The 26,866-nt window shown below is 39.0% G+C and overlaps 1 protein-coding gene across 5 annotated transcripts in view; it reads right to left on the reverse strand.

Annotated features, from left to right (window-relative positions):
- The window catches only part of Sh3glb1 (SH3 domain containing GRB2 like, endophilin B1), an 80,006-nt gene extending 55,260 nt beyond the window's left edge, over positions 1–24,746 (reverse strand). For 2 of the 5 annotated variants that reach the window (XR_009379941.1, XM_059266379.1), the window contains exons 1-5: positions 24,604–24,746; positions 16,140–16,281; positions 13,700–13,828; positions 11,017–11,150; positions 9,364–9,456 (exon numbers count right to left, since the gene is read on the reverse strand). Coding sequence is in view for 2 of the 5 variants with exons in the window: in XM_059266379.1 (XP_059122362.1) it covers positions 9,364–9,456; positions 11,017–11,150; positions 13,700–13,828; positions 16,140–16,281; positions 24,604–24,675 (570 nt within the window). In the remaining 3 variants the exon portion in view is untranslated. Of the gene's footprint in view, positions 1–9,363; positions 9,457–11,016; positions 11,151–13,699; positions 13,829–16,139; positions 16,282–20,556; positions 20,581–24,603 lie in introns of those variants that run through there. The other 3 variants (XR_009379940.1, XM_059266378.1, XR_009379942.1) reach the window with 2 other exon arrangements.
- Between the last annotated feature and the right edge of the window lie 2,120 nt (positions 24,747–26,866).

Raw genomic sequence — 26,866 nt, forward strand, 5'->3', positions numbered from 1 at the left:
AGTTACTAAACACTGTTGCTAAGACACCTCTTAGTTGTCCTACAACTTAACTTTCTTTCTTTCACAATTTCTAAGTATGTATAACAGGCTGTAGTCACTAACATCATTTATTTCGATTAGGGTTTAAAAGTTTTTCTACCAGTTACAGCTGGTCTTCAGTGTTGTGCTAGTACACTGATTTTAAAGGAAAAAGGAAGTGCTCTAACATCCTGATTTGCATGATATAAATACTCTTCAAGTTACCAAGACGAAGTCACTGACTTTGGAAACGAGAAGTAGGTAGCACTACTGGCTTCTGTTTAGTACTGGACCAAAACAGTTCACTGGAAAATTAACAAAATCTAAATATACTAAATACTGGCATTAGATATCTCAAAACTTTGATCAGAAGTAGTTGGCAGGAAAATGAGGAAGAAAAGTAAAACTTTGCAGCTTCTTTGAAATAATGAGCTTAACTCTACCACTGGAAATCATCGCCAGTGACAGACTCTCTAGCATAGTTACCCATATGCAGATGATTGACATCACTGCTTAGCTGTAATAAAGCAAGGTCAAACACTTTCCTTCTTTATCTCTTTTATCCTTTGGTGACAAAAGTGACCTCCGGGAGCCAGCTAACTAAGAAGTGCATGGTTGGTCAATCGCTCTAATATCCCACTGGCAACAGACTTGGGGAAGGGGACAAAGTAACCACTGACCATTAGACTAGATTTATGAAAATGTTAACTTATATTACACAATAACTAAAGTTAATACATTAACTTCAAGTAAAACTCAAATACTTTAGAAGGCCTAAAGTCAATTTTATCCGGAAGGCAGTGGCAAGCAGAAGAAGTTCATGAAAAGAATCAGTGTTCTTTTTCCAGAAGGCATAGAAATCCCAATCACTTCAGGTTACACTTGTACTATTTACTATTCTGCTTGATGGAATACAAAATGGCTTTTCTTAGTGGAAAAGCCTCCAGCAAATCAAAGCAAATGAGTTTCAAAAGTACACTGGGGTGGTTCTACATGGGTGTTTGTGCAAGAACAATCTGACTAATAATACGGCTACTTCTGTACAAATGTAAAGAAATGACAACTTAGGTGTCAGATGCAAGTGATCAAGATGCACGAGACTGAAATGATAATGCTTCAATGGCAAGAAAAGGAAACAAAGACAATGTGAACTGATCTCATTAAAACCATGACATTAGTCTTCTAGGTTTGAATAAAATTTAATGCTTAACTTCAGCTGAACAGCACCATCCTATGAAGCTTAGAAAGTCACACTGCACTATCTAGACTTGATATTCTGAGAAAATGAACAGTAGGAATGAACCTCATCTCATCAACGAGTTTCAGTGTAATTTCAAGTTTGCTACAGTCAAATGTTCCGAACTGTCTAGCTACCTGACAATAGAGAATAAGCATCATCAGTTTACTGAGGAAGAAATGGCACGAGAGAGGCTTAGAGACAATGAAGTTTACTAGCAATCACTGATCTTCTAGAGTATCTTCTCTTTCTGACTTCATTTACAATTAAGGTACACATTTCTAGGGGAGATCAAGAATTACTGCTAGCAAGCTACCTATTTACTATGACACTTTAACATGGGTTGGTGTATGCTAAGAGCTCCTTGGAGATGTAACTTGGAAAACGGGCAAGCTATTGGGTGGTGGTATCACAACTCAGTACCTATATGCTAGAGATGCTCATCATACTTCTGAGGCATTTGCTGTAACAATCTTGGTTGATACTACCTACTTACTTATGGGCTTAGGTTAGATCTTCAGGAACATAGTTTTGAATTCTGTACATTTCTTAAATTATGAAATGATAGAAGCCAAAGTATACAAAAAGAACTAAAATCCATTTAGACAAATTTCCTGTGTTTTCATATACCCTTTTATATAACAGACACTTTTAAAATATAAATTTCCCCCATTTACCACACCAACCACTTTTCAGTCTCATAAACAGAAATCTTTTATGAGCTTGTATTAAGGAAAGATGCCCCAAGTGGTGGTTTGAATGGAAAATGTCCTTCATAGGCTCATGTATGGAATGCTTTGTCCACAGTTGGAGATGCTATTTTGGGAGTTGTGGTGGTCTGAATGAAAATGGCCCTGACAGGCTCATAGGGAGTGGCATTATTGGAAGTGTGATCTTGTTGGAGTAGGTGTGGTCCTTGTTGGAGGAAGTATGTCACTGGGAGTGAGTTTTGGGTTTCAAATGCTCAAGCCAGGCCCAGTGTCTTGCTCTTCCTGCTGCTTTCACATCAGGATATAGAACTCCCAAGCTACTTTTCTAGCACTATGTCTGTCTGCATGCTGCCATGCTTCCTGCTATGAAGACAATGGACTAAACCTCTGAAACTATGCCACGCCAACTGAATGTTTCCTTTTGTAAGAGTTGCTGTGGTCATGGTGTCTCTTCACAGGAAGAGAACCCTAAGACAGGTGTGGGAGGCCAGCTGGGAGACCAGCTCCCACATTTTTACCCCAGGGTACTCTTGAGGAGTGAGGGTAGGAGATTTAGATAGAAGGATAAAGGGGAGAGAAACAGACAGCAACACAGGATAGCCTCAGGAGGGCCCGGATCCTTATCTACCAGCCCCTTCTGTCTCTTCTAAATAGCTATTTATAGGAATGCCAAGGGGTGGAGCAAAAGACCTCCCCCTAGTATAGCTAAGTGTAGACCCTTCCAATCACCTAGAAACCATGCACATGGTCAAACAATCCTCTAATGCAGCTCTGCTGGGTAAAACAAGCTCCGATCTCATGAGGAAACCTTTGTGGGCCCTCACAGACAAGAGGCTATGGAATGTTTAGAAGGCGCACCTTGCTGGAGGAAGTACAACTCTGTTGGTGGGCTTTGTGAGTCTATAGCCTTGCCCTACTTCCTGTTTTCTCTTTCTGTTTCCTATGATCAGATAAAAAGGTGATCAGCCAGCTTCCTGCTCCTCTTGCCATGTCATGCCTTCCCTGCCATGATACTCTCTCTCCCTCTGGAACAATAAGCCAAATTAAACTTCCTACCTTAGGTTGCTTTTGGTCATGATATTTTTATCAGTACATCCTGATTTCATGGATCAGCTTCTATTTTCTCACATGCTGTTCTGCCTTCTTTTCATGCTGGAGGTTCAAAAGAACTCAGAAGCCAGGATGGGACCACACTAGGTTGACTAAGATTCCACACAGGAAGAGAAGACCTAAGTCAAGCATTTCACTTGCACTGCCAAACCACACGATCAATAGCTCAACACACTATGCATGGAACACACTGTAGAATCAGCAATTTTATAACTGATAAAATAAAAGTTAAGGCTTCCAAGCTATTTAAATATCTGAGGTCACAGTCAGTACCTGCCCTCAATTACCAACATTATCCTCATTTGGAATGCAGACTTTGGTAAGTCTCAGAGTAAATGACAAATGACTGAAGACCTAAAGTAACATCTGATATGAATCTGCACTAAAATCACAATTTTCTTCTTTAATTTCTTGGGTTAAAACTTGATTTCCTAGCCAAGACAAAGTGAGAGATGGCAACGGGCATAGGGACAGCTGACAACAGGCAGACTGGCAGCTTTCACAAGGAGCAGTATGACACTAAGGGAGAAGACAAATCCAAAGATCCAACTGTCACACTGTACAATGATGAAATTGTAATTATGATGTGGACTATAAATAAAATATTTGCTATGCTGTGTTTTATGCAGCTATAAACTATACATTTTATAGGTTTTTCTACTAAAGTGACAGAAAATTTCATTTGGTGTTCAAGAGAGCCATCTTACTTCCCTAAAACCCAGTTCTCTGAAGATAGAGGTCACAACATTCAGTGTTCTTTACATTTAAAATATCATTGAAAAAATTACTGTCAATGAATAAATCAAGTATTTCACCTGTCTTCTAGCAAGGCACTGTTTGAGTACCACTTGCTCAGCTGTTGTCTAGGATTCCTCATGGCGTACACAGCATCTTTGGGACACAAGTCTACTGCTGTATGGAACTGCTATTAGTAAACAAACTTGATAATTTCCTTAGTTTTCAGATTTTAATAGACTTGTAACATAGACCATAATTGTGAGTGGCTCCAAGGCTGGTGCCCTCTTAATGTTTATTGAATGAATGTCAATTAAATTCTTGTTTCACAATTCTGTAGTTTAAAATTTTACTTACTTTTGTCACTTCCTCTGCCCAAATCTAGCCAGCATTAAAAATCAGAGAGAAATATAGAGCATGAATTTAACATTTTTTACAACTTAGTATAGAAAAATGTATTTAATTTAAATGGCATACTCTCCCCCTTACAAAATGAACACAGCAGTAATATAAATCAGCATAGCTGAATATATTATGAAATCTGCCTTTTATATGTATCAACACTACCAACTTCAAAATCTTATAACTCTACAAGTAAGAGTAACAGCTTTCCCAAATTGAGCATATCTGACCTTTCATAGAGAACCCATAGAGTTTCTCATGTCAAATCAGAGGTTTGAACTACATGATTTCTAACTTCTCTTTGAGGGATAAATTCTAAAATTTTAGTAAATAAAAACAAAACAAAGATATATAGACACTGAATGTTACTGATACAGCTATTTTTTGGGAGAAATAATCAGTTTGAAATTAATAAATTTAAGATTGCCAGTTAAATATCGTATTGTAAGTAGATGAAAAACAGCTGTAAAACAAAATGCTTTTAATAAATCAAGCAAAGTCTTGTTAATTGTTTAGGCTATTTTTTTTTACCATGGACAAAAGGAAACCTATGATTTATACAAAATTAAAAATGACTGAAATAGTCTCACCCTTTGCAATTACCTATAGATAGGACAATGGAAATAAGTAAATACATTCTCTTGCTATATAATTAAAGCTGTAATTCAGCCAGGGCTTCAAAAACTAATAGTTGGAAACAAAGGCAAATACCAAAACATCAGGTTTATTTTTCCTGCTTTTAGCTCAATGCTAACAGAATAAAAGCAATCAATCGATGACCCATTAATTATTAAGTAGACTACTGATTTCTCGCCACTTTAAATGGCGGCAATTTATTTAGACTATAATTCCAAGAATTATTTATTTTCGTGTGTGTGTGTGTGTGTGTGTGTGTGTGTGTGTGTGTGTGTAAGGGGTGGCAGTGGTGCTTATATGTAGAGGGCAGAGATTGACTTTAGGTGTGTTCCTTGATCGCCCTCCACCTTATTTTTTGACCAGGGTCCCTTACTAAACCTCCAGTGCTGGGGTTGTAGATTAGCACGGCAATACATGGATTTTCTTATGTGGGTGCTGGGGTATCCAAACTCAGGTCCTCATGCTTGCATGGCAAGCACGATACTGACTGAATGAACCATGTAACCAGCCCCAAGGACTATCAATTGCTAGAGACTAACAGGAATTAACAGCTTTTCTAGATTCATATAATTTTATTTTGTTAAAGTAAAAAACAAAAACAAACCTAACATCTCAAAACTTTCTTAAATTTGAGCTCAATATGTACATTAGTTATTATAAACAATTTTCATTCTGTTATTCCAGGCTATCACTATTCTGAAATTTGAAGGGAGTTAGCACTGGATATGGAATAGGCCTGGCCACTGGAATTTGTCTAATCCTGGAATGGCAGAAAAAAAATGATGCTATACTGAATTCCAATAACAATATGGTAAATAATAAAGTTATTAAACAAAAGAAAAGAACAAAAAAAAAATGAAGTCAATTTGTAATCTTTTACTGTTTTCTAAGTAAGGTAAATCTTGTTAATTTTCATTACTAAGAGTAACACTGAAACTTCAGCCTAAACTAACACTAAGTTACCATCTTTTACCAGATGTAAAACAGCGTTACACACCTATGACTTTAAAATCTGTTTTGTACACACCTATATGGTTTTAAAATCTGTTTTGGCATGACCAACGAATTGGTGGTTCTTCAAGTTTCAGTATCACTTCAACTGGCATTTTTTGCCCAGACATAATCAATGCTTAACTTCAGCTACTTCGATTTCTCCATGCAGCTAATAGCAAGAGAAGGCATTTTATTGAAGATGTAGAAAACACAGTAGGCCAACAAACCTTCAGCCATTTTACATGCAGGAAGTTGAGCATGTAAGAGAAATTTACCATAATGTTATCTCCTTCAAGGCGGGCGGAGTTTAGTTGCTTAAGTGCATAGATGAAAGACAAAGAACACATTATACCCATGAACACACCGAACAAGTTACTTCTGCACAATAAAGCACAAGCTCAACAGGCATTATGAGAGCTGATGTTCTTTCTATTGAAAACAACAACCAACTATGTGTTTTTCTACATATTTCATGTAATGGTGCCTACCCAAAGGTACAGAATTGTCAAAATAAAAACCAGTTTAATTTCAAATCAAACTTGTTTAGAGGAAGCATACCTCTTTAAAAATTACAAATTAATGAAATTATATTTTCATCGATGAAAGCCTACTTCATACCAACAAACTTTCTATTTAAAGCGCCTTTCTATTTTCTGACTTTTTGGCACCTCTAACCATTTTCTGTTTCAGTTCTCAGGCAGATCTTCCTCATACTTATGAAAGGCATGCAGTCCCTGTATTTCTAACAAACTGAAAATGCAAATGTGTACAGGTAATGTTAAGGTTACAGAACAGTGCTCTAACCTACTGGGATTACAGGTTACAGATTTAGATTGCTGTGGCAATACTGAAGTCTACAGACGGAGCATATGCTATGTGAATTATCTGAAGGACCATTTTCTCTCAGATTCCTTTAAATGCTAGAAAACACTATAAACTACTTTTCTCCTTAAAAAAAAAAAATTAAAAAGCTAATATGATTAAGTTACCAAACATACTTTAAATGCACCAATTCAAGTTTTTCCTTGCTTCTCTGACATAATTGTTTGCTGTGGATTTTTTTGGACAGTTTCTCATTCACTCCATGCTGACCTCATTGTCGGAGAGAACTCTAACCCCCAAGTATTGGGATTACTGGTGTATCTATGTCTGTTTTTTTTATTATTATTATTATTATTATTATTATTATTATTAATTTTGTGATGCAGGGAACAGAATCCAGGGCAAGTATTCTATGGCTGATTCACATTCTCAGCAGAAGTCTTATTGTATCAACAAGCTATTAGTTTTTTTTTTCTTACTCACTGTGAAGCCAAGTAGCTTTTTTCTTTTTTAATAAGCTGGTGTATTTTGAGAAATGCCTTTGATGTTGTTTTACCTTTCTTCAATACAGTAGCTAGTAAACAGAAATTAGTCAATACTGGATACAGGTAGATAGATATATAGGTAGGTAAAAAAACTTTTTTTTTTTTACTGATAGGGCTAACTCATCAGAAAGTTTAATCTAATAATTTGTGAATTGAGGGTGGCAGAAATTTTACAATGTTAATGAACTTCCAAGCATTCAATACAAAGAGAATTTCAAGAGTGAGAACAGGCAAACAGTAAGAACTATATTAGAAAGCAGAGATAAACCTTGTTCCAACCCTTACTAGGACAGTAATGGGCAGTCACAACATAATCCACATTAAACCACAAAACACAACAGTGAAGTTCAACAATATCTGGGGTAAGAAATACCCTCTTTACTTGCCAACTCAAAACCAAGAAATATATCAGAAAGCAGGGGAAAAGAAAAAGAAAAAAGAAAAACTAAACTTCCAATGGTCTCTATCATTTTCATTTACTTGAAAGACAGGACAAAAAGTAATTCAGACTTATGGCAATAATGTCTGAAAATGAATGAGTCATGTAGGGAAAAGGATTAATATTTTTATTATTTGGCTACAGATAATTTTGTTTGTACAGTGTAGCAATTCTAAACTTTACATAAATTGCTGGGCTATCCCACCTGTATCATCTTTTAATTCTGAACATGAATTTTCATGGTTGTATCAACTGCCAACAACTTTTCCATGTATCAAGAAGAATCAGTTTCTAGAAGGTGACTATATTTAGTTCCTATACATCCTCATAGTGGGCTACAGTATGTTAGTATAATCAAAGGGCAGTTACAGTCACATCTGTGTGCTTCCTGGCACTTTTCTAGGTTGAAAGACAGACCATTATCATAATAGTTGTTAAATAAATGTTTGTATTGGAACCTAGTAATATTATTCTTATTCTACAATCATCAAAGATTTTTTTCTACTCCAGATAATTTTTTTCCCAATGATCCTTATTAAGATTTTCCTGATTATAAAAATTGGTATCTTGAAAGTAAATTCCTATTAATTCATTTATCTTAAGAACTAGAAACTAGTAGATTAATTTAGGGTCTCTTGTCATCCACAGCATTCTTTTATAAGTTTTAATTTTACAGATAGTTTGTTTAATGGAAATCACACTGTAGTGAGGATGTCATGCTAAACTGAGAAGTGAATTTAGAGTTACCATCTTATCAAAGAGAGCCCTTCCCCAGCAGTAACGAAAACAAAGAATCCATTTCACTATACAGTGATTTTCAACCTTTCTTTCACCAAAGAAAACTGTACGGCATCACTAGCATTGTAGATATATGCTTATTATGAAATGATTGTGGCTGTGGTGGGGAGTCCAGATATTATGCCTCTTAATAAAACACATTCCTATGCTCAAATTAAAATGTTAGCTTCCTCTAACAAACTTACACTTGTTTATATCATACTCTTTTTCAAACTGTTACAATTTAAATCTAATTTAAGTACTGTAAACAACAGACTGAAAATAGACAGCTTATCTATTAGACTAACTAAAGTTTAAAACTAAAACCTTTTAATAAAAGCTATACATAAAAGCACTGGACTATCATAGACAATTAATATAGACAATTAAAAAAAAAACCCTATTTTAAGGCTGATTTTCTAAAAAATATACCAGAACTTACTTATCCATATGGGTTTTCCTCTTCAAGAAAGCTATCTGGCAAACCATGTTAACTATTTCAACCTTTTGGAACTATTGGTGACAATTCCGTTATTTATTTTGAGTTAGATATGGAAAGAAAATTATTTACTTTTAAGCCATAGGCAAATATTCTCAAACTTGATTCATTTTCATCTTAATTAAAATCTTTTCCCATTTCTCACTATAATAATCTCTTTAGAAAAGCGTATTAGCCATGCGCACTAAGAATGAAGTACAAAGCAGCTGTAGGAGCTACCTCAGTGTTGGTGTTAATGCCTCTTGATAATGACTATTTTGTACTGACTCGGCTATATTTAGTTCTGATCAATTTGTTTCAAAACAAAAATACACCCCAACGCCACATACTACTCTGTAATCTGTATCTGTCACGGTGTACTAGCAAAATACTTCACAGTCTTTGAAGTTATTAAGCTGAAATGTTTTTCTACTAGAAACAGATAAACATACACTACTTACTGAACTTTTAGTTTCTGCAGCCTTTGCCTTTTTAAGTCTTGTTTTTGCAGCATCCAAATCCAGTCTCTTATTCTGTAATAGTTTCCTTTCTTTCTATAAATAATCAAAAAGAAGAGAGTAAAGCTAAGGATGCTAAAATCCGTAAGACCATCCACACTTAAGGAATCACCATGTATGGAGTATGTGTGCCAGATCATAAAGCGGTACAGTGACCCCACAGGTGTCTTTCCTTTTTGCTTGTTTGAGATAGGATATCCACTATGTAGACCAGATCAGGCTGGCCCTGAACTGTGACAATCCTCCTGACTCTGGTTTCTGAATGCTATAATTACAGGCATATTCTACCCGACATTCCCCTTCCCCACCCTTTTAATACTACTTCAAAACATCCTAGATTCTGAATCCCAGAAATGAAGGTGTATTACTTTTAGTATCTTGCCGTATGTTTATACCCTCCCACCAGGTTTTCCTCTGGAGGACATTTGGCACTATCTTTGGTTGTCACAGCTGGGGGTGTTAATAGCATTTACTGGGCAGAAGCCAGGGAAGCTGCTAACCATCCTACATGCAGTCCAGCTCCCACAACCAGGAGCCATCTGGCCTACAGTGTCGGAGGTGGCCAGGCTGAGAAGCTGTTTCAGACTGTCAGAAAGGCCTAGGACACGGCTCTGTGAAGCCCTATGTGATCTCCCTTACAGACTGGGCAGGCTGTTTTTAATATGTTGTAGCATCAAATGAACTCAACTACTCCAAAACAGAATTTCAAATTTACAGACTGAATAATACATAAACATAACTCAAGTTACCGTATAATACTTTATACTAACTATAATAAGAGTCTATTTTCTTACTTTTTATATTCCATATATCAGATTTCATCCTACTGACATGTTATTATTTTTTAACGGAAGGGACTGAACCCCAGCCTTCATTATGCTAGGTAAGCACTTTACTACTGAGCCATAGTCTTGGCTTAAGCTAGTATCTTTTTCAGTTCTATCAATTTAGGTCAAGCCCAAACTACTTATATATCCAGAGACTGAGCCATGGTTAAGCATACTGATACTTCCTAGGACATTCTTTAGTACAGAATACGTTTATTAAAGTTTGAGGTTGTATGTACAACAATGAGTAGCACTGAGAAAGTTTTATGGAACAATATCCATTGAGAGCTTCCTTCTCTGTCAGCAATAAGACAAGCTTTATGGACTAACAGATTACGTTTTGAAAGAAAGTGACAACTTAATGCTTATGCAATAAATGGCATTTAAAAGTAATACACTTCTTGGAATACACAGATAAAGTATAGGAACAGAAATAATTAGCAGGTTTCTAGTTCCGGTTTAAATTGACATGCAAGTATATATAATGAAGTTTTGTTTTCATAATTATTACAGAAATTTCTCTACAGATTTGAGTGTTGGTAATGCATGAAAACCAATGTACAGGCATACACATCAACAATGTGGGACTAAAATACGGGGGTCAGGTTACTAATAGCCTTTGCTTGAGGGTTAGTTTGTGTTCTGTGCCTGTTCAGGATATTTAAATGTTTTAATCTGCAACATTTACCATTACTAAGAGGGTAGATTATTCATTAAAAACTAAGCATAAATCTGAATTATGTAACAAATGGAGTATTTTCCAACTCACTGCGATTGTTTTGTAATCCCCTTCTATGAAGTTTCTTAAAGGAGTGAGGAAATTTAAGGCTGATGTTTGAATCAGCTCTCTGTCAGCTGTTCCAATTCGCTTCTGTGTTTCTCCACATTTAATAAGGGCATTGCCTGCAAAGGAACAAAAAATCGTTTGTTAGTTTTTTTTAAAACTATGTCTAGTAATGTCAGAAAATTAATCCTATAACTTACCTATTTGATCTGCTCAAAAGTTAGTCGTCAGCTTGTTTACTTCAGAATCAAACATTATTTGAAAGGTATACTTATTTAAAAGTAAATTTACAGTAAAAATCTAAATGAAAATGACAAAGATGAATTACCTGCCTATCACATCACAACTATAATTTCTAACAGTGAGATTAAAGAGGACAGATACACGGGAGACACAAACTTGGCCTGGGGATAGAGCCCAATAAAAACCAAAGTATTTAACAAGTAGACCAAGTTACAATCTCTCCTGTTTCTGTATCCATACACACCTGAGATATCCACGAATAAGAGTTTACATCTTAAGAGCAGCTCATGTTGAGGCACTAGGGGGTAGTGTGGGGGTACTGGAAAATATAACTCCCAGGAGCCCCATTTACTAGGCATGTTGTCCATTGGCAATTAGCACCCATGGACTTCTGAACTTTCTTCCCCCCATAACAAGTGGCTCTACCTTTTTGAACTCACTAAACTATCATATGGCTCACAGGAAACTCTATACATCAAATTGAGAATGCTTGAAGACATTTAAAAAGCTTTATGTGAAATTCATTCATTTTTGATATCATATGCTAGGTGTGATGGTTAATGTTAATTGTCAACATGACAGAATCTAGAACTGCCTGGGAGGTGGCCTCTGGGCATGCCTGTGGTAGGGTGTTAACTGAGGTAGGAAGACATCTTCATTGTGGGTGGAACTCTTCCCTCGAAGGGACTGCAGACTCTGAAGCAGAGGATGAGCTGAGCATTAACTAGTATTCACCTCAGCTTCTAACACAGATGCATGAATCATCTCTCTTAGGTGACTGACTGCTGTGACTTCCCTGCCATGACCCCGCTGTAACTGCAAGTGTGGGCCAAAAGAAACCCTTTCTACTTCAAAAAGAGGGAGGGAGGGAGGGAGGAAGAAATCCAGGCAGGCTCATGTCTCACAATGTCTCACAATAGTTAAGCCCAGATATTTAAACAGACTTAGAGCGGAGCACACAGAAAGAGAACCACGTGAACAGGATTCTATTTCCAGTTCTACTTCCTATAAACTTGGGTTCTGTAGATCTTAATCCTTTTATGTTAAAATGAGATTAGATCCAGATTGGGAAGGAGTTAAGAACTCCCAGCTCTGAATACAGACATTTGCATTTGAATTGTTATCAGTGGGCTCACAGAATAAATTTCCTTGTTTTTAAAATGGGCATGATAGAATTTATACTATTAACAATGTTACATAGCAAGATCCTGTCTCAAAACTCCAAAAGATAGAAAAAAAGTGAGGATATACCAAGATAACAAATAAATATATGATTATGTGCTTAGACTTATGCCTAGGACAACCATTTTTAGCCATTATTTTCTGGTAATAGATTCTCAAAGTTTAATTTCAATTATCAGGATACATTCACCAGAATTACTAGAAGTGCAAATAGATTAAGAAAAAGAGAAAATCTACAATATTTTAACAATCATGTTCTATTAGAAGATCTCTACTAGGTAAAGAAAGGAGCTGGGCCTTTATGAGCTCAGAACAAGCAAGCAATAAAACATGATGTTTCTCTAAAATTAATAGTTACAATTTAATTTCAAACTTAATCATTTCCGATTTCTCAAAGATTTAAAATTACAAAGAATATACTGTAAATATTTCAGTGTTACGTACATATTCAGTTGACTGGTGGCATTAAATAATATTTAGGTTTATTTCCTTCTGACACAAAGAGAGTATTAGCATAGAAACCTGAAGTAGTCCTATGTCATAAGAAAATTAGGTCTGGTAATAGAAACATGGAACTTTGGGGTCCGTGTAGGGCCAGAGATGGCTTAACAGGTAAAGAAAGGTGTTTGCTGCCAAGCCTGACAGACTGAGCTTGATCTCTGGGACGCACATGATAGAAGAGAGCCAACTCCTGCATGTTGTCCTCTGACCTCTGCATAAGCACGTGGCATGTCCATACACATCCATGGAGATACACACATTCACACACATACACAGAGCAATAAAATTGTAACATAAGTTAGTACAGGAGCTATCAAAGCTGGGCTACCTGTAAACACATGCTAGACACATGAACTAGAAATGCAATGCAGTCTATGTATCCAGAGAAGATGACTACTAGCATACTCTGGGTGCTGACCCTGCATAAGTTAAAAAAGGAATATGGCTGAATATTTACTGTGGGTGAAGTATTTTTAATATAAAACAAATAAGCACTGAAAATTTTAATGTAAATCATTACAACAATTACTACTATAACAGAGGTAATGAAGAGCAATAAGAACATGAATTCATTTAATTTTTAGATCTAAGAAAGCTGTAAATGCTCTAAATATGTATTTTTCCATCAAAATTTTAACACAATAAACAACGTTAAAACTGATTCTACCATATGCTGACATCTTTAAACAGTAAAAATCTAAATGTAAAAATCTTCCTTTCAGAACCTTTCACTGTCACTTACCATAAGCTGTCCCTGGGCCAAACTCAGTCCCGGCATCAATCATATATTGTCCCAAAAGTTCTGGGTTGTTTATACGACTTGGTGCTTTTCTGTCCAGTTTCTCATAAACAAATTCTTCTATCCTGGCATCTAGGAGAAAGGTTAGAAATACCAGTGTTTCAATGAGTGAAAAAGCCAGGCATGGTGGATATACTGGAACTCCAGCACTGGGTAAACGGAGGGGTTAATACTCTAGTCCACAGCCAGCCTTGGCTACACAGTGAAGACCTTTTCCCCCCAAACCAAAACAAATGAAAAGAATTTAAAATAAATTAGCAATTCTTTCAAAAGAGAAATATTATTTAAGAGTTTGTTCCCCTTCCAGCCACTTACTACCTCTTAAAATTATAAAATTAGCATTTATTCAAGTATGTATCTTTAAGTCTAATCATATATAATGACATGTTGACTATTACATAATCTCTAAAGGTTTATAGTTCAGAAACCTGGTACTGTATCTTGGTACAGACACATTCTAAAGTTAAATTTGGTATTTAGGTATTCTTTGAGATCTTAAGTTTCAAAAGAGGAATTATAAACTTACTATCCAGTGAAGTTGCCTTTAATCTACTTGAAAGTTATGTCCATCCTTTTAAAACTAGAAATATTCAGCTACAGAAATAGAGACACAAAGTATCTAAGATCCAAGAGCCACATCTGACACATTTTAGCATGAACATGTATTAATTCTCTCTTAAGGGACACAACCATCCTACCTTGGAATAGCCTTCAGATCCATCAAATAGTAGGACACCTAAAACTTGCGCTTACACGTACACATGCAGGTACGTGTGGTAGTCACAGACTAGGGTTTGCTATCTTCCTAAATTAAAGTAAAGGGTTCGCTTTTTTTTTTTTTAAAAAGGTCCTGAAATAGTAATGGAAATACTTTATAAGTTGGCTAAAATAATGTTATTTATAATACATAAGAGGGTTAGTTTGTAATACACAAAATATATGAATCAGACAAAATACTTCCTTTTTTGGCAGAGTCTGAGGCAAAACCACAAGTATTTTAAAGCAGAACTTAAAAACCTTTAATTAGTCAGGCGTAGTGGCTCATGCCTTTAGTCTCAGAACTCTGGAGGCCAAGGCAGGAGAATATCTGTGAGTTTGAGGCCAGCCTGATCTACTTAGTCAGTTCCAAGCCAGCCAGAGCTATACAGTGAGACTCTGCCTCGAAACAAAAACAAAATACAAAAATCCAAAACCTTTACTGACAACCAAAATGAATCATTTTGAAAGAACCACCCATGAGTGCTGATCAGGTTTCAAGTTTCTGATTGTGATTTTTAATTATAATTGCTTTGACCTATATGGTCAAAAGTCAAAAGGTGAATTCTAAATTGATTTTTATTCAGTAAGTAAAGTATGTGGCATATTAGTAAACACTGCTTCATTTTGTTAAGTCATTCACCAGATCTGAAAATATGCAGGCAAATCTGCTATAACATTATGAATTTATGCATATTCTTTAAAAATATCAAACTTTTAGGACTTTCAGGGAAAATAAAAGGTTACTTGAAGTCCATACAATTTTATAATCAGAGCACAAAACAATCAACCTGATTTACTTCTTGGAAAACAATGGAGAGGAAGATACTGTGGGGACTGTATTATATTTCTCTACTTGCCAGTCACCGAGCTTACTTGCCATTCCGAAAAACAGTGTATACAGACTGTTCTACAAATGTGGGTGGGACCTCTGGGCAGAAAAAGAACAAGAAGTAGTTTTAAAGTATAGCTGTGTATAACTTAAATGTTCTTTAATGAGCAAGAAACATCATACTGTGTTCATGGTGCCTAAAGATACAAAGCCTCACTCAAGGCTTACATACTTCTTTTTAAAAGTTACTACAGTTTACTACGCTGGCATAGAATTATTAGTATTTTTATAATGCTGGAATTTAAGACTATGGAATTTTGCAGTGTGTTCACAATAGCACCGGGGAAGGAAAATAGGCATTGCTGCCTTTTCCCTTTAGTTTTGGTATTTAAAGCGTCCCTTAGAAAGACTAGAGGTCTATACACTGGGTCCTAGTTGAAGCTCCACTTGGTTAGCTTGCTATTTTGCAAAGAAGGCTCACTTAGCAGTTCCATTTTGTAAGTACTAGTGCACATCTCATTTGCAAGGCTTTTGACTTTTGTGATCCTAAACACTCTGTGGTTGTCTGAAAATCAAGTGTAATAACCTATAGGAAAACATGAGACTTAAAATGTCAGGCCTCTAATAGTGTTTCTGTAAACTTGTTAGGAGGTATACAGAAACTTTCACCATCTCGTCCTAACCCACATCACATGTAATAAAAACAGCCCAAGAACCGGAAGACACAACCTCTGCTTTCAACCTTATAAGCACTGACAGACAATATGCAGGCAGAGGAAAAGTGAAGTGTCTTACTTGGATTTGGCTGCAACAGCACTTCAGTCTGTTTCATTATTTTTTCTGTCCATATTTTGGTACATTCGGCTTTGCTAAGGAGGTTTTCCAAGTGAGCATCCAATTCCGTCTTCTCTGCTTGTCCGAGCTTTTCTTCTGTAAACTGTGATTATTTAAAATAAGCATATAAATATATAAACACACCTCAAGTACATGTTAGGAAACTGTCAATAGTGAAAATCAAATTCAAATCCAAATAATCCTAAACATGTAAATATTACGCTCCAGGCCTATTTGTAAGCCATTGCTTATGAAAGTTTCGTGTGTGTGTGTGTGTGTGTGTGTGTGTGTGTGTGTGTGTGTGTGCGCACACACGCCCATGTGTGTCTATGGTAATTCATCACCCTCCTACATCCTACTACAGCACTATGGTGACTATCTTATGTCTTTTGCTAAAACGCTTGATGTGAATTCTATATTTCATGGTACATAAATATTCCTAACATAAAAACTGGGGTTAGAATTGGCTGAATCTGAGTTCAGATCCTGACTGTATGCATGCTAATTGACACTGGCAAACTTTTCAGTACTTTTTTCCTTTTGTATCTTGTTGAGATATGGTTTTACTGTGTAGCTCAGAATGGTTTTGACTTTTTTCCTGACTCAGGTTCCCAAACAATAAGTATTTTGAGAATTAAGTAAGATTGTCTGTAGAAATAAATATCAGCTTAAAGCCTGGTCATTGTTATTAAAATCTGAAATATTTTAATTTTTATGACTTATATATTACTTATAAGTTTAATCATACCCAAGTTACACATTTATGGAACCTTCTGAGTGAGCATCACTGAGACAGTTTCTTCAGGGTATGCTCTAACAATGTGTTTATAGGCTACTTTTTGCTACATTATTCATACAGTAGAAGTATTTTTTTTAAAGATTTATTTTTATTTATTATGTATACAGTATTCTGCCTCCATGTGTCCCTGCAGGCCAGAAGACAGCACCATATCTCATTACAAGTGGTTGTGAGCCACCATGTGGTTGCTGGGAATTGAACTCAGGACCTCTGGAAGAGCAGTCAGTGCTCTTAACCACTGAGCCATCTCTCCAGCCCCAGTAGAAGTATTTTTTATAAGGTTTTTTAAAAAAGAATTCAAATATGTGTGCACGTGTGTGTGAGCACGTGTGTGTGTGTATGTGTGTGTGTGTGTGTGTGTGAGAGAGAGAGAGAGAGAGAGAGAGAGAGAGAGAACATGAGTGTAGAGGTAGAGAGAGAGAGAGAGAGAGAGAGAGAGAGAGAGAGACAGAACATGAGTGTAGGTGCCCACAGAATCTAGAAGAGGGCAATGGATCTCTGAAGTTAAGAGTTACAGGTGGTTGTCAGCCACCAGACATGGGTGCTGGGAATTGAATTCAGAACCTCTGTTTGCAAGAGTAATATCACAAACCCCTGATTCCAAGGTCAGCCATGTAAACTGGAATCTCATTCTTGGGACAGAGTCTTTACTGAGTATTCTTTACTTATTCTTAAGGGTTCCAAGCAGCAGACCTTTTGGAAAGGAATATACTCGAAATGTACATGTACAACTTCACCTCCAATGGCGAGGTCAAACTCAGAAAGCACAGAGAGAAAGGAAACATCTAGGTGAACATCACTAAGGGGGACCAGGAAGAATAACTTCTCTTAGCTTTTATAGTATAGGCCAGTTGTTCCGTAGTCCACCATTCCCTCAACAAATAGTCTTCCTTTACAGATTCAGTTACATTTTATCTAGTGTGTGTGTGTGTGTGTGTGTGTGTGTGTGTGTGTGTGTGTATGCATATGCACACGTGTGGCAGGCAGAGGACAACTTGTAGAAGGAGGTTTCTCTCCTATCATATGAGTCCTGGGGGTAGAATTCAGATCATCACACTTGTTGACAAATGATTTTACCTGCTGAGCCATCTTCTCCTTGGTCCTCAATAAATATTAAGAACGTGTGTGTGTGTGTGTGTGTGTGTGTGTGTGTGTGTGTGTGTGTGTGTTTTAGTACTAACTAAGGCAAGCATTTAGGTTTCCAACAAAACAGGAAAAGTTTCTATTCTTCAGAATCTAACGTTTTTGTTGAGAAGAAACAAAACCTAAATAATTAGAGAAGAAGCATGCAAGGGTTTAAAGATGCTCAACATAAGACGAACATAGGCGATTCTATTTTTTTCTGAGTGACATATTAAATCTAAGTAGAGAAGAATAACTATTTGGAAGAGGAGGAATTAGGAGAATAGGGGACATCTTCACTGGAGAAGAAATGAGCCAGGAAGAAGGAGGGACCAGGGCTGGAGAGATGGCTCAGAGGTTAAGGGCACTGGCTGCTCTCCTAAAGGTCCTGAGTTCAATTCCCAGCAACCACATGATTATTTACAACCATCCACAGTGGGATCTGGTGCGTTCTTCTGGCACGAAGGCATACATGCAGACAAAGCAGTCATACTTAAAAATATACATAAATAAGTAAGTTAAAAAAAAAAAAACTCAGGAGGCAGAGGCAGGTGGCTCTCAGTGAGTTTGAGGCCAGCCTGGTCTACAAAGCGAGTTCAGGACAGCCAGGACTGTTACACAGAGAAACCCTGTCTCGAAAAACCAAAAGAAAAGAAAAGAAAAGAAGCAGGGACCAGCCTGTGAAGAGTTTAGAGAGATGGCATTTGTGAGGAAGGAGCAGCTCATCTGCCACTTGTATGTATATCAAATATTAATTTCCTTCTAGAAATCTCTGTTATAATGAAGATTAGATTTCCAAAGCATAGATTAATAACAGAGGTCAACTTCATTATAAAAATCATTATTTACTAGGCCAGTCTTTGTGTGAGGTACTCTTCTAGTAACAAGATTGTTCTCTGTTAATAGGCAGAACTAACTGAAACACATTATCCAAGGATTAGGAAAATACAGCCCCCTTTCCAGTATGCAAAATGTCAATTCTGTCTAACATTTTAGAAATACTAGACTTAAAGTACAGACTAGAAACTATTAAAACACATTTATGATAGTGACTCAAGAAATAGTCACTGAATTTATCAAGACAAAAAGGATTCAGGCAAGTTTTGTGACAGTATTTTCAGAGAGCTAATGATTAGAAAGTTAGTTATTTGGGAAAAAATACTTCATAATCTCAGGTTAGTAGGCTTGTTGGCTTATCATTTAATTTTTTTAATATTTTGGTCTTGAAAAATATAGTGAGAATGTAAGAGAGCAAAGATGATATTTACAACAATCCATGTATTTGCTATGGAGTTGGAGTCTTCAAAGAAACAAGAAAAAGCAAACTTTATATAACTTATAAATAAACACGTAAGTGTGATGTCTAATCATGGTTGTCAACTTCATATACCCAGTAAAAGGAAAACCAAAGGAGGAAGTGCTTCCATCAGACTGACCTGTAGGCATGTCTGGGGGGCATTTTCTTGTGAACTGAGGTAGGGGGGCCCAGGCCACTATGGGCAGAGCCATCTGTAGGCAGGTGGACCTGGTCTCTCTAAGAAAAGGTAGTGGTGTATGGGCCTAGGAATAACAATGTTCCCCTAGGTTTCTGCAGCAAGCACCTGCTGTGGGGTCCTGCCTTGGCTTCCCTTGCTGGTGGACTGTGAACTGTAAGATTAATAAACCCTTTCTTTCCCAAGTTGGTTTTATGTGTTTATCAGAGTAACAGAAAGCAAACTAGAACAGTGACTTACACAGTAAGAATTTACAAAAATGAGGTTTTGCTTTTTAGTATAGAAGACAATGAACAAAACCAACTCTCAAAAAAAGTAACAGCAAACTCCTCCAGGATAAAAGGAAAGTTTCCCCACGAGTCTGAATGTGGAAACCTGTTTAGAAAACAGTTCTGGAGGAAGGCCCAAGCGAGCAAGGTATTTGAGAACCAGCAAAACGTTCCACATCCACATTCATTTTTCTGTTTTCACTATACTCACATCTATCAGATTTCAGTAAACACAGTTTTGCTCTTTTTCAAAAAATTTAGCAAATTTACCATTACTGTTATTATTGAAAGGCAGATAGCTGTGGTATGTACGTCCAAGCTGGTCTTCAACTTGATTTTCCTGCCTTACCTTCCTGAGTTCAGGCACTGTATGTGCAACCATGCCTAGCTTATTTCTATAATGTTTTCTTTTTTTTTCCCCAAGAAGATAATGCATCTTTGTCATGCTTCTGAATTTCCTAATATCAGGGCTTACTTTGTGTTTAAAAATCCATATACTAAGGTATGTATCTTGTTTACATCAGATTTTAAAAAAACCTACAGGGTAAGAATAATAATTCTAGTGAGGAATATGTTGAGGATTGGAGTGAGTAAACATTCTGTCTAGGGTGATAGTTTTGGGAGTGAATAATTACTATGCTGACCACAAGAAGGTAGTAATTTTTATTTTACTGCCATAATCCAAATATACATACTCTGTGCTTCCTTGTACTGTGTATTTGTTTACAGCACTGTAGGTCTGTCTTTGCTTCTTGTAGGATATTCAGTTAATTACCGAATTAAGGATGGCTTAAATGCTATCTTGAATAAAAAAAATTAAAAAATGGGAGGGGGCTAGGGCAGACACATAGTAACACTGCTAATGTTATATTTCTATTTCTTTATCAAAATGTAAACTTATAAAAATAGAAATTTCCCATGATCTTACAATTGGGGGCCCAACTTCTCAAAAAGTATAATCTGATACACAGTTTTTCATACTAATTTCATCTGTAGCACAGTAAAACGACATGAGGATAGAAAGTTTAATTCATTATATATTCTCTCTAAACAAATTTAAGGAAGCGGCTGTCAGAGTTGGGAGCATTATACTAGACATTTGCTGTGGGATATTCTGTATGGCAAATGTGTTGCTGATTGGTCAATAAATAAATCACTGATTGGCCAGTGGCCAGGCAGGAAGTATAGGCGGGACAAGGAGGAGAATAAAGCTGGGGAGTGGAAGGCTGAGTCAGAGAGACACTGCCAGCCGCCACGATGACAAACAGCATGTGAAGATACCGGTAAGCCACGAGCCACGTGGCAAGGTATAGATTAATAGAAATGGATTAATTTAAGCTATAAGAACAGTTAGCAAGAAGCCTGCCACGACCATACAGTTTGTAAGCAATATAAGTCTCTGTGTTTACTTGGTCGGGTCTGAGCGGCTGTGGGACTGGCAAGTGAAAGAGATTTGTCCTGACCGTGGGTCAGGCAGAAAAACTTTTAGCCACAGACATTGGATGAGTTAGTAACATTTAGTCACTTATACATTCTACCCTAACATTTATAAAAGTACCAAGACTTATCTACCTATTATACAGTTGAATAGTTTTGAATTCACGTTTCTTTTTAAAACAAGAAATTTAATTTCTAATGAAAATGTCTAGGTAAAATGAAAGTACCTATAGTGGTTGACCAGGGAATGGCCTCTTTTTTTTTTTTTTTTTTTTATTAAGTGCAATTTAAGCTGGGCAGTGGTGGCACACACCTTTAATCCCAGCACTTGGGAGGCAGAGCCAGGTGGATCCCTCTGAGTTGGAGGCCAGCCTGGGCTACAGAGTGAGTTCCAGGACAGGTGCAAAGCTATACAGAGACACCTTGTTTCGAAAAACCAAAAAAGTGCAATTTGATTTGAAAGGAGATTATTTGGAAATGAGAGAGCTTAGTTCTCTCTACCATTCTTCACTGGCACAGCTCTTAAACTATTCTTAGCATGAAACTTGGCACTTTGGCACTGTACCCATATCACCATAGTTCAGAGCAGTAACTCAGAAACTGCCTAAATGCTGGAATAAGAAAACAGTGTTGTGTTGTAAACTACTATGCCAGCATTCTAGCTTTCATGTTTTATTTTAGAAATACTCTTTTTTCCTTAAAAACTTTATTAAAAAACACAATGGAGCACGTCAAACATACAAACAAAAACAAAAAACAAAAAACAAAATAAACAACAACAAAAAACCAAACAAACAAACAAAAAAACCCTAACAGTGTAGTGGAAAACGGTATAATGAACTTCAGAAGCCCGTACCCACAATTCAGCTTCAACAACTACCACCATTCTGTTAATCTGCTCTCACCTACCTGGCCTCTTCTTCTGAAAAACTGTGCAGCAAACCTCAAACTGTAGGTTGAACCAGAATATTTCTGCATGTGACATTAACAGTTACAGACAATATAAAAGGACACTAAATACAAAAGGAGATTTTCTCCATTTTAAATTTCCCCTTCTTAATAAATGGTTGAGGCCAGAATCTGAGGAGTCATTTTTCACACATCTTTGTCTCATGCTCCAGGGCTAATGTGACAGCCAACACTGTCAACTAAGTCACTAACACCCTTAGTCTAGCCTGTGGCCACAGCTTTCTCCCACCCAGTCTCCCCAGAGCCCCAGCTTCTTTTGTCTGGAATGCCTTTCTTCCAAAATAAAAGCCAAACAAACACCCAAAACTCCATCTACTTGTGTCTCATTGCTCCACTAAGGTCATCCTATTAGAATGGCATGCCTAACTCTCCTTTGCTGCAACACGTCTACTGTCACCCCATTTGCTACCAACACCTGGTATAGTCACAGGCTGTATTCCACTAGACTCTGAGTTTCATGAGGGAAATACTTCGTTCATTTTATCAGCTGCTAATCAGTGGTGTTCCTAATACAGAAGCTAAACATTGAACATCTGCTTGAATAAGACTGAAAATTATTTACCAGCTCACATATTAGGATACAACTTAAAAGCCTTCTTTAAAAAGCACTTGAAACAATAAGCAATTAAAATTCATTTGGGAAGTTCAGCTTTTAAGAGCTTTTCTAGATTTACTTTTTAAAATTGAATCTTTCAATAATTTGGATTGAATTTCGTAAACGCGCCCTGGTGAGGCAGAATGCATTACGTGTCTGAAACACAGTTAATTATATAGCATTATGTAGTGTCAAATCTTTACTTAACAGGTAACCAGCACTAAACAAAAAATACCACAAGCTCTGGTCTTCTACTGAAGTCAACGTTAAGTCTAAAATTTTTTTTATTTCACCTCCCATTTATTGAACCATACTTTTCTGGGAAGGAAGGAGGAAAACAGGGTTAAGTATGGCAGCTAGCTTGTCACTCATCACATCGGTCCAGGAAATCAAAAGCTAGATGGAATTGGAATTTCCCATCTTTAAGAGTTACTCGCTGTTGATAATAAAATGTTCAGATTTTACCAAATGATCTCAAGTTCTTCTAAGGCCACATCATATTGCTGTTCCACACACCGTAAGCCTGCAACGCCCATTCTGAGAAAAATCAGCTTCTAGTATAGTGGTACGCCAGAGGCCAACTAGTTCCACACAAGTCAAGCAAGTTATTCACATCTCTGAGGCTGCTTCCTTTTATACAAAGTAGGGTCGGTTCACAATGTCTCTCTAGCAAGGTGACAGAGAGGGCTGCAGCTAATATGTTAAATGTCCAGCAAACTGTTCATCACACTATTTTTCATAAGCTAGGCAGTCATTACCTTGGGGAAGTCTCCCATCCTTTTGCCAAGGACAATGCAATATGATATCAACGGTGCCAATAAAATTAGGGGAAAGGGTACAAGAAACGAAGCAACAGAAGAGAGATACAGTTTGCTGTAATTCTGGCACACGGGACATTACTTTCGTCTTCTTACAGAAGAGAATGCTGTTGCTACCCTATGTCACTAACTTAAATACCAGATTGTTTATAACCCATGTTGTGAAATTTACATCTGTTCATAGATTTAACTGCGTTTGCATAACGTGGTGTTGACTGCAAAAATCCGCCCAAGTTCCCTATTGCCCAAGTTCCCTTCCTTGATTACAGACTAAGGAGACGCAGTGAACTTTTCCCCTCCAAGTGTGCCTGAAGCATACCAAATGTGACCACGGACACAACAACACGAACCCTGCCCTCCTCTTTCCCCTTGCTCTATAGCCCACTTGGAGAATGGGCCAGAACATCCCTAATCCCAGGTTTCCTGCGCCCTTGGTGAAGTTTGGACGCCCACAGGGACAGGCGATCGCCATTCCCCCCACGGGCTGCTAAGCTCCTGAACAGTCCTTCCAGGGCCGGAGAGCGCTGGTGGGAACAGAGCTGGCGGAGGGGCAGGAAGAGGAAACTCCCTTCTTGGACACTGCCGGGAGGGCGAGAGCCACCAAGGGGAACAAGGGTGGGGGTGGCGCAAAGGTGCTCGGCGTGTCTTCCTCGCCGGCTGGGGGCACCGAGGCCTCCGGCCCGGGGGGGAGGAACCCAGGGTGTCCCGGCCGGAGGACGCTCCGGGCCGCGTCGGGACTCGCCTCGCTCGGCGCCGAGCGGCGGTTGGGCAGAGCGGGGCGGCAACGGCCGGCGGGGCCAGGGGCGCCAGGCCGCGCCCATCGGCAGGCAGGCCGGGTCCTCGGCGCCGCCGTCCCCGCCGCCCTCCCGCCGCCCTCCCCGGCGCCACCGCCCCGTCCTCAACCGCCGCCGCCGCCGCCGTACCTGCACCGCCCGGCTCAGGAAGGTGCCCGCGTCGGCCGCCAGCTTCTTCACGTTGAAATCCATGATGTTCATGCCGGGCGGCAGCGGGCCAGAGCCGCCGGCGGGGCTCGCGGGGAGGCGGGGGGGTGGGGGAGCGCCGCTGCGGGGCTGGGGCGCCGGGCGACGGCGGGGCGGACGTGGGTGGCGGCGGGAGGCGGCGCCAGCCCCGCGCAGCTGTCGTTTCCTGAGGGGCGGGAGGAGGCGGAGGGTGTGGCCCGGCCGGAGAGCCCGCGTCCCCGAGCGCGCGCGCGCGCCCGGCCGGCCTGTCGCGTCACCCAGCAGCCGCCACCGGGATGCGGACCGCGTCGGGAGACACCCACCGCGACCCCGCGGCCCCGCAGTGTGGAGCGGGCTCCTCGGCGGCGGAAGCCAGCCGGCCCCGGGGGGCGTGGCCTCAGCCGGCGGGTCTCGCGGGAACAGCGACCCCTGCAGGGCGGCCGAGGACCCACCACCGGGCGGAGTCGCTGTAGAGGGTCTCGCGGGAACAGCGACCCCTGCAGGGCGGCTGAAGCCCCTTGTCGGGTGGAGCTCCTGGCGGAAGCTCTCAGAACAGCGACCCCTGGAGGTCACTAGGGACTAATCCAGGGTCAGAGCATCCGCAGAAGTCCTTACAGGAACCGAGCCTTCTGGGCTGCGGGGCACCCCACCCTGGTTCTCCCAGGGAGCCTCAGTGAGTATCTCTGACAGAAAAGCATGGACAAAAGTTCTTTAAGAGGAAATACAGAACCGACACTGCAGAATCATTGGCCAGCATTTCCTGTATGTGGTCCGGTGTCAAGGCTACTGACGGCTTGGGTGGACACCCACCCAGCCACCCTTTGCTGAACGAGATTGTCTTTATTGTCCCCTACCCTGTTATAGCTTCACTCACTGCCGGGCACTGAGGAAGTGCTGAACAGATCAATCCCCGTGATGGCTTGTGATTGTCTGAGGCATGTTTAGAATCATCTAGGAAACAGCTCTGGAAGGGTCTGTGAGGGCGCTTCAGAGAGACAGTAGAGGAAGAAAGATCCTACCCGGTTATACATTCATTCACGTTCGAGTACCTACTGTCTGGCAGGGCCTCAGCCTTCCAATTCCTGGTGCTGGGATAAAGACGTGAGCCCCCACACTCAGCTAATTTAGATTCTGTTTTCTGAGACAGGGCCTCTTGTAACCCAGGCTGGATTCAGGTACCCGAGGATGGCTTCGAACTCGTGTTCCTCCTGCCTCCGTCTCTGTTTTTTCATTCTTGTTCTTCCCTCCCTTTCCTTCTTTCTCCTTCCCTTATGTCGGGGACCAAACCACTGTATCTGCTAGGTTCTGTTTTGCGATTCTTTTCATGTAACTTTCACCTTGATGTCGCAAGATGCCTCAGAGCCTCTAGGTGTCACATACAGTCTCAGCTCAAAAAGCAGACAAAAGCACACACCAGCTTAGTGTTCCTTCTCTCTCTGAAATCAAGCATTTCCATATGCCCCGCTAGTAAACTTTGATTTCACATCACTAGCCAGAACGGGGCCATTTAGTTCCTCACAATGGCAATTTAGTCCAATAAATGTGATGTGCCCTGTTAAAAAACTAAGAGCATTTGTGAGAGAATAGTAGCTCTTATTTTTAACAGTACGAATTGTCATCTTGGACAAAATAAAGCTTGTGTTAGCGAGGAGAGAATAGTTATAGGACAGGCAACTTTTAACATTTGCTCTGCTGGTGTTGTGCAAGAACTAAAGGAGTCTTGCGCTCCCCAGAACTTCTCTTCAGGTTCTAGGCCAGTTATATAATTGGCAAGAATCAGGAGAAAATTCTGAGGATGTAACCCAGTGGGTAGAATTTTCCAAGAGTACATGTAAGACCATGAGTTCCATTTCCAACTGAAAGAAAACAAAACTTACAGGAAAAAAAGAAGGTGTGTGTTGGGGGGGGGGTCCTGTTAAAACGTCCTAACAAACTGTAATTTCTTCTGTTGTCTATCTTTTGACTTGTGATAGTATTTCTAAAATTTGCTATTTAACGCCATTTTAAACAAAAACTAAAAAGTTAAATTATTTTTGTGAATTTTGCTATATATTATTAATGAACAGTAGCAGACAAGTGTATCTGTAAGTTATGGTGTGGAATGACATGTATATGAGGGTTTGCCTGTGTGTATGTCCATGAACCACCTGTGTGCCTGGTGCATTCAGAAGCCAGAAGAGAAATCTCCTGGAGTTGCAGACAGTGACCCACACTGGAGGACTGAGAA

Source organism: Peromyscus eremicus, chromosome 6, assembly GCF_949786415.1.
Source record: "Peromyscus eremicus chromosome 6, PerEre_H2_v1, whole genome shotgun sequence".
Lineage (NCBI taxonomy): Eukaryota > Metazoa > Chordata > Mammalia > Rodentia > Cricetidae > Peromyscus > Peromyscus eremicus.